At 49.5% G+C, this 12,514-nt stretch overlaps 2 protein-coding genes across 4 annotated transcripts in view; one reads left to right on the top strand and one right to left on the bottom strand.

Annotated features, from left to right (window-relative positions):
- ASTN2 (astrotactin 2) overlaps positions 1–12,514 on the top strand; it is a 297,150-nt gene that overhangs the window by 170,916 nt on the left and 113,720 nt on the right. For 2 of the 3 annotated variants that reach the window (XM_031059216.1, XM_031059215.1), the window contains 3 exons: positions 282–409; positions 753–857; positions 2,296–2,475. In XM_031059216.1, coding sequence (XP_030915076.1) covers positions 282–409; positions 753–857; positions 2,296–2,475 — 413 coding nt within the window. The remainder of the gene's footprint in view (positions 1–281; positions 410–752; positions 858–2,295; positions 2,476–12,514) is intronic. The other variant, XM_005423807.2, reaches the window with a different exon arrangement.
- TRIM32 (tripartite motif containing 32) overlaps positions 8,907–12,514 on the bottom strand; it is a 6,546-nt gene continuing 2,938 nt past the window's right edge. Inside the window, 1 exon segment of the mRNA XM_005431696.3 lies at positions 8,907–12,514. This exon segment is cut by the window's right edge and continues 42 nt beyond it. Coding sequence (XP_005431753.1) covers positions 11,287–12,514 — 1,228 coding nt within the window. The 3' untranslated portion in view covers positions 8,907–11,286.

The following is a 12,514-nucleotide window of genomic DNA, read 5'->3' as shown; positions in this document are numbered from 1 at the left end:
CCAAACCCAGTGGCCGGGTCCCCAGGCTGAGAGCAGTTCTGTATTTCTGGAGCACTAATGGAGCTGCAGTCCCTGGGGAGCTCATTAAGCATCATCTCAGAGGGCTGCACAGCCAGCCTGGCTGGTGGGGAGGCTGCAAACCGCATCCCCTGGCAGTGCTCCTGCTCCAGGAGATGTCCCCTGTCCTCCTGAGCCGCCTGTCCTGGTGCCACCAGGGCTGCTCAGCCCCACTGCCCGGCCGTGCCCTGCATCGTTGCTTTGCAGTTGTCTTTTTCTCTCTGCAGGGAGAATAACTTCATCAAGGACTTCCCCCAGCTGGCTGATGGCCTCCTGGTGATCCCTCTGCCCGTGGAGGAGCAGTGCCGTGGTGTCCTCTCGGAGCCCCTCCCTGATCTGCAGCTCCTCACAGGTACGAGCTGCCCCCGGGGTACAGAGCACAGGAGGGACAACCCCTTGTCCCAGCCTGGACCCCAGTGTGGCTCCTGAGGGGCATCATCCCCCCCTTTGTGCTGGGACAGAAATGATCTGGGGGATGTGTGAGTCCATCCCAGCAGCATCTCCATCCCTGTGAGCTCCCAGCAGTGACAGCCATCCTAACGCTGCTCCAGGTACCCCATGTAATCACCAGTGAGCTCTCCAGCCCTTCCACCACCCCACTTCTCACCCCTGCAGCACACAGCAAGGTGGGAGGGGGCATTAAGCACTCCCCAGAGCGTGCTCAGCAGTGTCACCTGCCTGCTTTGCCTTTGCAGGGGACATCAAGTACGACGAGGCCATGGGGTACCCCATGGTGCAGCACTGGCGGGTCAGGAGCAACCTCTACAGGGTGAAGCTGAGCTCCATCACACTCTCTGCAGGTGAGGGATTCCAGGGGCAGGGAGATGGGTGTCTGCATGGGTGGGTGCTGGTTTTCTGCCCCAAGCATGCCACTGACATTTCCCACCTCCATGCTCTGTTCCCAGCGCTGTTGCAGAGTCAGGCAGGGAGATTCACCTCCTTTTATTACAGAGGGGAAACTGAGGCAGGGAGTTTGTGCAGCAAGAGGTGAGGTCAAGGCCAGGAGGAATCCAGTAAGCAACGAGCAAGAAGGATTTGTTTTGGGGTCTCTATATATCTGTATGTACAAAAACCAGCCAGTCCCTTAAAAAAGGTGGTTTCAAAAGGAACTGAAGCACTTGGAAAAGCAGGTCATATAAAGCAGGGAGTCACAGATGAAGAAGGGGTGGGTGGGAGGATCCTGCAAATGTCAAAACATTTCACTGCCACGTTTTTACAGCTACACATTTTGTTTCAGAAATGCTGAAACATTTTGTTGCGACCTGAAATGTTTTGCCTTTTCGTTTCAAAATAGCATTTTTTATTTAAAAATCAACGAGTTTTTAAATGGTGAGAAAAAAAAAAAAGATTTAGTGCTAACAGGCTGCACAGCCCCAAAATTAAATAACCTGCCCAGAGCTGAAAAAAATATGTGGGTTCAGCTCAAAATGAATTCTTCTGGCTTTTTTATTAGAACAACCTTCTCTTTCAATAAACCAACCAACCAACCAGCCAGATAATCTCATTTTGGTGGCAGCTATGACGTATTTTCTTGCAGTATGTTTTCTATTCCAGCACTGAACCAAAACAGTGCTTTCAGCCAGCTCTACGTGATGCTGAAATGCTGTGGAGTCACCAGTGCCTCCAGGATATTTCACCTCCACAGAGCAGCAGGGGTCCATCATGTCCTTGTCCCATGCCAGAGGTCCCTGCTGTCCCTATGGATGTTGCTCAAGTGGTGCCTTGACCTTTGCACATCCACGGAGCTGCCACCAGCCCAGCCCTGCACGTCCCCCTGGGCTGTCTCCAACTTCCCTAAAAATAGTTCCCAGTTGTGCTGGGTGTTTGCACTAGGGGTGGAACATCTCTGGTGGTGCATACAGCCAAGCAAAGGCCAAGCACATCCTCTGGGGAGAGTGTTAATGATGTGCCAGCAGACTGAAGAGCAGATGAGCTGGCAAGGATGGAGGTTTTTTGTGTGTGTTTGTGTGTGTGTGCGCACATGTTCACATGCACATCCCTGTAAAATTACCTGAGAAATCTCTTAGGGAGAGGAATCATAAGGGAAGTCAGAGCCACAGCCTGGGGTAATAACAGCTTGTGGATTCCAAAGGATCAGGTGCAGGCACAAGAGGAGGGACTGCACTCATGTGGGGCCTTGTATGGCCTGAGCAGGGAACCTCTGGGGCTCCTTTCCCCTGGGCTGTGGCTGCCAGCCCTGCCTGGCTGACCTGCCCACCCCCTGCCTCCCTCCCACAGGCTTTGCAAACATCCTGAAGATCCTGAACAAGGACAGCAGCCGGGAGGAGCTGCTCTCCTTCATCCAGCAGTTTGGCTCCCACTACATCGCCGAGGCGCTGTACGGCTCCGAGTTCAGCTGCACCATCCACTTCCCCAGCAAGAAGGTCCAGCAGCAGCTCTGGCTCCAGTACCAGAAAGGTGAGGGGGGTGATGGGAATGGGCAGGGGCACAAACATCAGGTGTCATGTGCTGGTTTCCACCCATCACCCCTTTTCCCATGCATACACCATCACCATGCTGGCATGGAGGCAGGAGGTTTGTCCCAAACTCAGTGTGAGCTGGCACATGGCGTTGGCAGCATCCCTGAGCCACCCTGCCTGCTCCTGCCCTTCAGCTTCCACCCTCTGGCTCCATCCTTGCCCAAGGTGACCCCCTGTCTCCACAGTGGCCCTCCCATGCCCAGGGTCAGCTGATGGAGATGTGACAGAAATGAGCTGTCTCAGAATGGCTTTGTTTTATTGCTTGTGACAATGACAGTCTTTAAGGAAGTGCATTAAATCAATAGCAGACTCATTGTGCTACACCATAAATAACGAGACACATCATTAAACAGGGCAATAAACTTCAGGACTTTGAAGTAATACAATTAGGTTATGTTTATAAAAACTCCCTTATCGCTGTAGCCTTCCATTTGCCAATTCATCTCTCTCCTCCAGGGAGTTGGGATATGCCCTGGATCTGATATTTTTCTATTCAAAAAATATCTGTGGTGTATCACAGAGCCCTCCTTAGGGCTGATGGTGACAGAGGTCATCAGGGCACTTGTCTCCTGCTCTGGTGGCACTGCCAGGAGCAGCCTCACCCCCTGGAACCCAGCAGAGACGAGAGGTGTTCTCCCACATGCCACCTCCCTTGCTCTTGGCTCATTTTCTTCTCTGTTTCCCCAGTGTAGCTGGTCTTGTAAGCGTATTTATAACAGCCTGTGCTCGTTTGTTTGGGTTTTAAATAGTGATAAATGAAGTTTGCCATAGCAATGCCCCTGTTTAGCAGGAGAAGGCACGTGGAGGTGGCTTGTTTATGTACTCACGGTGTTATTAATCACTTGGGAGCATTCCCTGCAATCCAGGGCCAAATGTGCTGGTGAGTGCAGACCCCATGATCCCAGTGCCATCATCTGGGACCAAACCAAACCCAGACAAGGGTTTCTCAGGAGGATGAGAGGTGGGAATGGGAGACAGCTGCTGCAGTCCAGGCCTGGCACAAGCATTGCTGCTGTTCCATGATGCTGGGGCCAGAGGGGACATGAACAGTGCTTGATGTGGTGGTGCTTGATCTGGTGGTGAAATATCTCCCATTCCTTCAGTCCCACCTCCCCCATGTCAGGGGCAGCGGTGGCTCAGGGCTCAGCCACAAAGCCCTGGGGTGGCACAGGGCCTCAGTGACAGAATAATTCCCTTTTTAGTCCATGGTATGCAGCTGGCCGAGGTGGATCCCTTCCTCCCCACCTGAGTCTTGCCCCCAACTCCTGGAGCTGTGCCTGGCTGGCCTGGCATTTGTGGGGCATCCAGAGCATCCTTTCCCACTGCCTGTGAAGCACCAAAGCACTCATGGTACTCCAGGGATCCCCTGAGGGGTTGCATGCAATGCCTGGGCATAAACCTTTCACTCCTGATTGTGAAACATTTGGGCACCAGGTGCTGGCTCTGACCTTGTGGTTTGTTCATGGCTCCATCTGTGGCTTTGGTAGCTGGTGGGGTGTGTGAGGTGGAACTTTGGGGCTGTGGGCAATGCAGAGGTGACCAGTGTTGCATTCAGCTCTTTGATGGTCAGAAAATGCTCTTGGCAGGACATTGAGGATGTTCAGGACTCTTGGAGAGATCAGCTTGTGGACAGAGAAAGTGTCATGGGAAACCCAGGGCTGTGTCCCAGGGAAATTCCACTTAGCCAAGAGAAAGAGCTTGCTGTTCATGGTAGATGGATTTTATTCCCAACTTCTCTACTGATTTACCCTCATTTTGCCAGCGACATAAGGCAGATAGGAATAAATAGCTCCAGCTAGACAGTTCTGGATGCCTTCTCCACTCAGAACAGCTCTGGCCTGCCCGGCTCCCCGCTGCTCACCAGCCCGTTCTGAGCTGCTCAGTGAGCACACATATGCATCAGCTCCAATAAATATAAAAGTAGGGCCAGAATAACTGTAATGTGTTAGTGGACAAAACAGGTCACAAGAGGAGGGAGAGAGTCTCGAGCTAATTGGAACGTCACCAACTCTGAGAAAAATGCACATTACGGGGTGTTTGCAGCACTGCACAGAATTATTTTAATATTTTAATCAACTTCATAAATCAATCTCCAGGCCTCAGGAGGAGGCCTCCAACAATAAAGGCACAATCTGTGCGTAGAGCCCTAATTGAAAACATGGTTTTGAAGAGAAGCTCACGCTGCTGGTGCCAGGGCAGGCTCTGGCTCTGAGCTGGCCTGGAGCTGCCCCAGAGCCTGTGAGGTGGGTCAGTACTGCAGAGCTGTCCCTCCTGCTAGGGCAGGGACAGGGACCCTCCTCTGCCCAGGGACAGTACAGAGCAGGCAGCCTGCTCTGCTGGAGCAGTGACAAGTGTTCCCTTCCTCCTGCAGGTGGATGTGGGGGGGAATGAGGTGCCAGAGCAGCCTGCTCTTGTTCCCAAGGGTTTGCAGGAGTGAATCCTGCAATGGAGAGCCAGACAGGCACGGTGGCGCAGCTGTGGCACAGCCAGCACTGTGCTCCTTCAGGGCAGGAGTGGGAGCATCCCCCAGGCTCCCTCACAGGAACAGCCTCAGTCCTTGAGCACACCAAAGCAAACTCCAATTTTACTTCATGCAGAGTGATTAAAAGCCCATTTTTTGGGCTGTTTGCTCTGGCTCAGTGCAGCCAAGCAATGCTTTAACATATTGAGTGGCCTCCAAGCAGGGACCTTGAGATGGACCCAGCCATTGAGCTGTGCCATGGGAGCCTGCATTGGTTTTCTTCCCTGGTGGAGACAGCATTTAACACTGATGGTGCCTCATTAAGTTGGTAGCAGTTGTGTGAGGACCTTTGTTTGGCAGCTGGGACAAACGTGATGTCCCCAGGCAGCTCCAGCTGTGTGTAAGAATGTGCTGGGCCTGGTGGGATGGAGGGAACCAGCTTTGTCACAGTGGTGCTGTGCATTTCTGGAGAAACCAGTGTGGAGAACACCCTGGAGTGCTGGCTGCTGCTCAGCAGTGCCTCCATGGCATCCACACTTCTTGTTTTTCTCTGTTTTGTCCCCACAGTCACTAGGTTGGGGTGGATGAGGTGCTGGGAGAGAACACAGCCAGAACAGCTGACCCAAACTGGGTCATTCCTCACCACACAGTGCCACAATGATAAACCTGGAGGTGGAGGCTCTCTTTGGAAGTCACCCCACCTCAGAGACTCAGAAATTGTACATCAGGGAAGAGAGTGATCCCTCCATCCAGCAAATCCCCCTGCTGGGAACCACTTCATTCTCTGATAAAAGTTCATCAGAGAGCTGGTTGGTCTGTGGTTTCTCGTTCTGGCTGGTGAAGAGGAGGGTAGATTGCTTAGGGAAGGGGAAGAGCTGCTCTGAGAGCAAAATCTGACAGCCCTGGTGAGATTTCTGCAAGAGCTGTTGCAGTTTGCTTACTCCCAATGGAGAAGCCCAGCTGGGAAGCAGGAAGGGAGGCTGATGGGCTCAGGATGTGTGTGCCTGGGTGGGGAGAGCCAGAGGGTTTCAGTGCCCAGCTGGGAGGTTACTTTAGGTCTGCAGTGAGGGAAATGTTTGTTTTTCTTGAATTTCCTATGATCTCTAGATAGAGTTTCCTTGGCTGAGGTTCGCTGGCCACGCTGAGTGCTCAGCAAGCTCAGCCTGTGGCTGCTGCAGATGGGGGAGATGTTCATTTCCCTCTCAGTAATTGATCATTTATGGGAATAGTCCGTGGAGGGGCTCTGTTCTGGCAGGTCCTGTCACATTCCCTGAGCCTTTCTGCTCCCTGCCCTCCCCAGTGCTTGCTTCTCTTCTCTTGGACAACACTCCACGAACTGCATTTACCTGTAAGAGGTGACAGCTTTCATGCTTTCTTGTGAACTCAGCAGTTTTGGTAGGAGATCTTCACAAATATCCTGCACAAAATTAAGGACAGAGCCTGGAGCTCTACTAAAACAGCAGTCCATATTCCTCTGAGTGAGGCCTGTGGCTCCCTCCTGTCCTTTCAAGGCTCCATTTGTCTCCCTTCAGGTCTGATACTGCCATTAACACAATTAAGATTGAACTAGTCGGCAGGAACCTTTAGTTTTCCTTTCCTAGATGCAATCAGGTGCATGAAGAAAGCTGTAAAGCTACTTTTTAGCTGTTAAAGGACATAATGGCTTTCCCTTATATGTGCTTGGTCAGAAGTAGAACACAGAATTTCCCTGATTTTGAGATCTGTCCCTATGTACAACCACTCTATTACCTTTTTAACACTCTTAATTTCTTGGTTTATGTCATTATTTCAAACCCTCAGATTTCAACATTTTGTTCAGAGGAGGTAAAAACACTCTAGCTGGTTGTCATGAAATTTAGTTTAGACTAAAACATGTCCTGTGAGTAAGTCTGCTAAATGACCTTATGCACTTCTCATTGTAATCCAGAATTGCCAGGCAAGTTGAGTAATTAGTTGTGCAAAATGAAATAACTTTAAATCCTCACATTGAGTAATGACCCAGAAAAATCACTTAAGCCATACAATAGGAACAACTCAAAGCATCTGGCTTTATTTTCACTTTTGTAGCTCTACCCCCTTTGATGAGGAACAGGCTCTGCTCTCCATCCCTTCATTCCCTGGCTCCTGGCTTTGCCCAGAACAATGTCCATGGCTCAGCTGTTCTGCCCTAAGAAATCAAAACTTGCGATAAAGCTACAGGGTAGGTCTAACAGCACCACATGAGGGTTGAATAATGTTTGATAAACCAGAAATTCATACCTGTTAAAAGAGCTGAGATGAGCCCAAATGATGAAATCCTTTATGCAGATCAGCCAGGTGGCTGCAGAGGGAGGGGAAGGGAAAACCTGCATGTGCTGTGGGTGTACCTGCTGAGGAAATGTCCTTGCTGACCATCCAGGAGCCCCTCTGGCACCACCAGAGCTGGGGTCAAGGCACCTTCACAGCTACAAACCCACAGAACTCAGTCACAGCAGGTTTGCTCACCAGCTCAGCTCCCATGGCAGAGTTCTCATCTAAAAATAATTTAGTCACGGTACAACATCACAAGAACAGCCTGAGCTGGTGCCTCCAAGGAGGGGGACTACAAACAGAGGAAACCCAGGTGTTTTATACCCCCACAGTGCAAAGTCTGAGGTTTTCTAGGTGAGTCCATGGCTCCTGATGTGTCACCTGGCTGTGTCACCAGACCATGGATGAGCCAGGGACACAGGTAGCTGATTACTCACAGCACATGTTTTAGTCTAAACTAAATTTCATGACAACCAGCTAGAGTGTTTTTACCTCCTCTGAAAAAAATGTTGAAATCTAAGGGTTTGAAATAATGACATAAACCAAGCAATTAAGAGTGTTAAAAAGTAATAGAGTGGTTGTACATAGGGACAGATCTCAAAACCAGGGAAATTCTATGTGTTCTACTTCTGACCTTCCAACCAAGCACATATAAGGGAAAGCCATTATGTCCTTTAACAGCTAAAAAGTAGCTTTACAGCTTCCTTAATGCACCTGTTTGCATCTAGGAAAGGAAAACTAAAGGTTCCTGCAGACCAGGCTCCCAACTACAACTGAGCTCCCAAAGCCAGTGAACTCAAATCAGAATTCTGAAACATCAGGTAACAAGAGAGACATTGCCCTTGAGGCAGTGTGAGTTAAGGTACAAAACCACAGCATTTGTTTATGAAGGTGGGTAGGGAAGCATCAGGAAAAGTTCCACGAGCCTGCCAGGATCAGATTTCTCCTTGGCAACCTGACACATAAAAGGGTCTCGTAGCCACTGTGTTCCCAATCTAATCCCTGCTGGCTGTAAAATCCAATCTGCCACCGAGGGGAGAAGATGAAGTGTTTTAATAAGAAAATGAGCCGTTTGCAATGCACTTTTAATTGGATCAATTTTTCCTTTATTACACAATCTTTAAAAACCAAACACATACGTATGACCAGACAAGCTCTTCCTCCAGATACAGAGCAGGAGCCAAACTATTTCAACATAATCCTTAATTACTCCATTTCACCTCGTTTGGCAGATGATCATGACACTGTGTGGGAGCACCACAGCAAGTAGAGCTCTGTAAAATCATCTCAGTCGAGTTTTTTCAGGGGATGTGCAGAGCCTGGGTGAGGGACAGCAGGTTTTCTTTTTCCCTTTTCTCCTTGAAATCTCAGACTGGAAGAGCTGCAGGCAAGACAGAGCCCCAGGCGCTGACTGCAGTGTCCTGGCCCACCAGTGCCTCACAGGGTGGTGTTATTTTTCTTAATCCTCTGAGTGAGAAACAGATGACAGACACTTTGTTTGAACTCTGTAACCAGGAACAGGCTGGAGTAACCAACTGCTCAGTTTACTGCACCAGCTTGTAATTTTTTCCTTTTAATTTTTTAATTTTTTTTTCAAGCACTCCAGGAAATGTTATTGCTAGTAGTTGTGCTGTTTATTGCAAAAAAAAAAATCCACAGGAACAGAAAATTACAGAGGTACATATTATCATAGATAATATTGCTTTAATTATTCGGGTCCACAGTAGTCTCCTGTGTGGAGCAGTTCTTGGAAGCAGGAGAAATGTTTAAAAGAAACCAGAAGGAGAGGAGCTGCCACTGCCATAAAATTGGAAAAATGCCTTCAGTTACAATGTCATGAACTTCAGCACAGCCCAGTAATCATCATCACTTCCCCAAAACACATATTCAAGATGAGAAAGGTTCCTCAAATTGCTGTCACATGCCTTGGGCAACTGCCTCCTCCCACCAAAAAAGAGAAGCAGAGAATGTGAATGGCAATGTAAAAGTTGGTAGCCTTGGCAAGCACACAGAGCAGCTCAGGAGGGAAGGGGAGCTGGGTCCCTGGGCCACCTCAGCACCACCAACCACCTCGTGTCTCAGCTCCCTTCTCCACAAGCTTTTTCCAGTACATTATAGCAGGAGAAACTGGAAGCTGCCCTGATGGAAGATCCATCACACAGCTGTGTTTGTGTGCTCACTCCTTCAGCACTGGCTGAGCACAACAAAGAGAGGGAAAAAAAAGCCCAAATGCCACCAAAATCTGCTTCCAGCATTTTTTCTGCAATCCCTTTAACTGCCAAACATCCAGCTAGAGCAGCAGCAGCTCACCAACCTGTTTCCCTTTGCTGTTTCAGCAGGGAAAAGTATATGGGCTTAAAAAAAATTAAAAAAATCACCTGTTGCAAACATGTTGTAGGACAAGTAGCAAACAATTTGCTGGAGCATGGCAGCCACTATAAAATCAGCTTTTATATTGTCTGTCGTGGCCCCAAATTTGCAACTACACTGTTGATGGCAACAAATAAATGCACTGCAGTGTAACTATTATCTGTGGCAGATTAACATGCTACCACTGTGCCCTATTTAAATGCATCTTTCCTTCAATAAACTATTCTGGGCGAGCAGCACCACACTGAGGTACACATTTATCAGCCAGGAGAGCAGCTCTGTGGGGGCCTTGGTTCACACAGCTGCAGTTTTGTGCTTCATTTGGCCCAAAGCCTTGATGAGCAGAAATGCTGGTGCCTGCTGGTGCTGTGGAAAAAAAGAATTACTAAAAAAAAAAAAAAAAAAAAAAAAAAAAAAAAAAAAAAAAAAAAAAAAAAAAAAAAAAAAAAAAAAAAAATAATCTGAGGAATGTAGTGTTTTGCTGTGCAAGGGAAAAAAAAGGCAGTGCACCAATGGATGTGCTTCCAAATCTTAAAAAAACAGAAATGAAACAGTCCCCCCTGCCCATCCTTATCTCAGAAATGAGTAACTTGCACAGAGGAGGTGCAGATGAGTGGAAAGCTATTGCTAAATGCAGTGGTCTGGAATGCAGAGTGAAGTGCAGGTGAACATACAATATGTTGCATTTAATCTCATTTCCTACATTCTCCCATTCTTATTCCCCCAGCTCTTCCCCCCTTCCCCAGGAAGTTTTAGATACCAGATAAACCTTCCAAAGAGAGTTTCCAGGACACATTTAATAATAAAACAACAGTAAATAGCAACCCTAGATTTCCCCTCTTTTTTTTCTTTTTTCTCCAGCCCTCTCCCTTTTTACCCCCTTCTATCTAGCAGAACTCTTATTAGTAATAAAACCCCTGTCTTCTTACAACTCAGGAATAAAGAGGGCAATTTTCTGGCTCAGCTCGGTCTCCCACAATTGCACAGTACTCACTTCACACAGAACAGACACAATTCACAAATGGCATGACGGGGCAATCTCCTGAACACCAGAAAAATGGGAGAGACAACCCTGTCTCGTCAGGGTGGAAGCAAAGCTTCATCTCCGTGCAGCTGAAGTGGCCATTTCGTTTTATGCAGTGCTGCAAGCACAAATTGCTCTCTCTAGGAGTTGCCCAGACAACTGCTACCCAGTTCCTTACAAGTGCCACAGGATTGCCTCTGCTAGTTCTCTCAGGGAAGGTGATTTAGAGCAGTCAGTCAGTGTTTATGGCACAAAGAAAGACACAATGGTTGAAGCTGGAAGTGTAGGAGATGTGTGGCATAAGGAGGTGAAGAGGTTTATGGAGTGACTAGTCACAAGAACCAAGACTGCAAAGGATGGATCCTTTCCATCGCGCTTGTCCTTATTTGTAAGGATTTTATATAAAAAACAAGAAGAAAAAGCAGACCACCACCACCACCACAAAAGCTACTTTGTTTCTAAACACAGAACATGATGACCTGTATGCCAAATCCCCTTCAGCTATGGCACAATCTTCCTGAAGGCTTGACACTGGTTCCCGTCGGATTGCAAGGAGGCTGCAAGAATCTCCACTGCCAAGACAGGCTTTGCTTGCAACCAAGCCTTTAAGGGGTGGAGTATCTTCTCAGGTGGTAACTGTAGATCTTAATGCAATGATCCCAACAGTCCAGCACCAGCAGCTGCCCTTTGGGAGTAACAGCAATACCCACCGGGCAGGTGAGTCCCTCCCGGATCAGGATGTTGTAGCCGCCTCCTTTAGGAAAATGCAGGATTTCCTTACGACTGCTGTCAGCAACGATCAGGTCTCCCCTGGAATCAACACACATCCCAGCAATGCACCTGAAATCCTCATTCTCAGAGAAAAAATGGCTAATCTGGCGCCCCAGCTGCCCATCTGGGCCGACGGAGCCGATGGAGAAGCCTCCTTCCAAGTGGTGCTCGTACTGCCGGTTCTCCAGGTTGAGCCCCAGCCCCTGAGTGAAGTAAATGGTCCCTTCAGCGTCGCAGGTGACAAACTTGGGGCGCACGGCGCTGCACAGGCAGCTGTACTTCACCACCCCCACGCCACGGTCCACGGTGAAGCACCAGAGCTTGCCCCCTTCCACATCAGTGACCACGAATTGCCCCGAGGGCAGCGCGGCGATGCCCCAGGGCTTGCTCAGCTGGCTGCGGTGACACGCCACGCAGTGGCCGTCCATGGTGTACACCTTGACAGAGTTGTCATAGCTGTCTGTCACACCGATCAGCCCGTGGCAGTTCATGGTGACAGAAAGAGGGGTCAAGTTGGGCAAGTCTGCTCCAAGGAAACTCAGCACGAAGCTGTCGATGCCGCTGGGGCTCCGGCGGATCTCCTTCAGGAAGCCCTTGCGGGTAAAAACCTGGATTCGGAAGTTGCCCCGGTCTGCCACAAGCACCTCGCCTTGGCTGGTGACGTGCAGGCTCACAGGGAGGTTGAACATCCCTGGCAGGCTGCCCTTGGAGCCCATCTTCTTGATGAAGGAACACTGCTGGATGCTGGGGGCCGCTTCAGGCATCCTCGGCTTGGCTGGCGAGGAATGGGGGGTGCAGCTGGGCTCCTCCTGCACCAGGTCAGGCTCCCTAAATGGTACAAAGGAGGATGCTGCATTTTCCATGAGGGATTCCTCCACGTTAACGGTGCGGGGTTTCTTCACCACCTGCCCAATCTGCAGTGGCCCCACATGGCTCACCTTAAGGAGTTCCACCTCTTGGAGAGTCAGCTCCCTCGGGAGGCTGTTTGTCAGTTCTGGCTCTTCCTCATCCCCTGCCTCCTCCAGGAGAGCTATATCCCCCTGCTTTATTTTGGCAAGGAAA

The sequence above is a fragment of the Geospiza fortis genome, unplaced genomic scaffold (assembly GCF_000277835.1).
Source record: "Geospiza fortis unplaced genomic scaffold, GeoFor_1.0 scaffold85, whole genome shotgun sequence".
Lineage (NCBI taxonomy): Eukaryota > Metazoa > Chordata > Aves > Passeriformes > Thraupidae > Geospiza > Geospiza fortis.
Note: the sequence above shows the minus strand (reverse complement) of the source record. Positions and strands in the feature narration are given on the sequence as shown.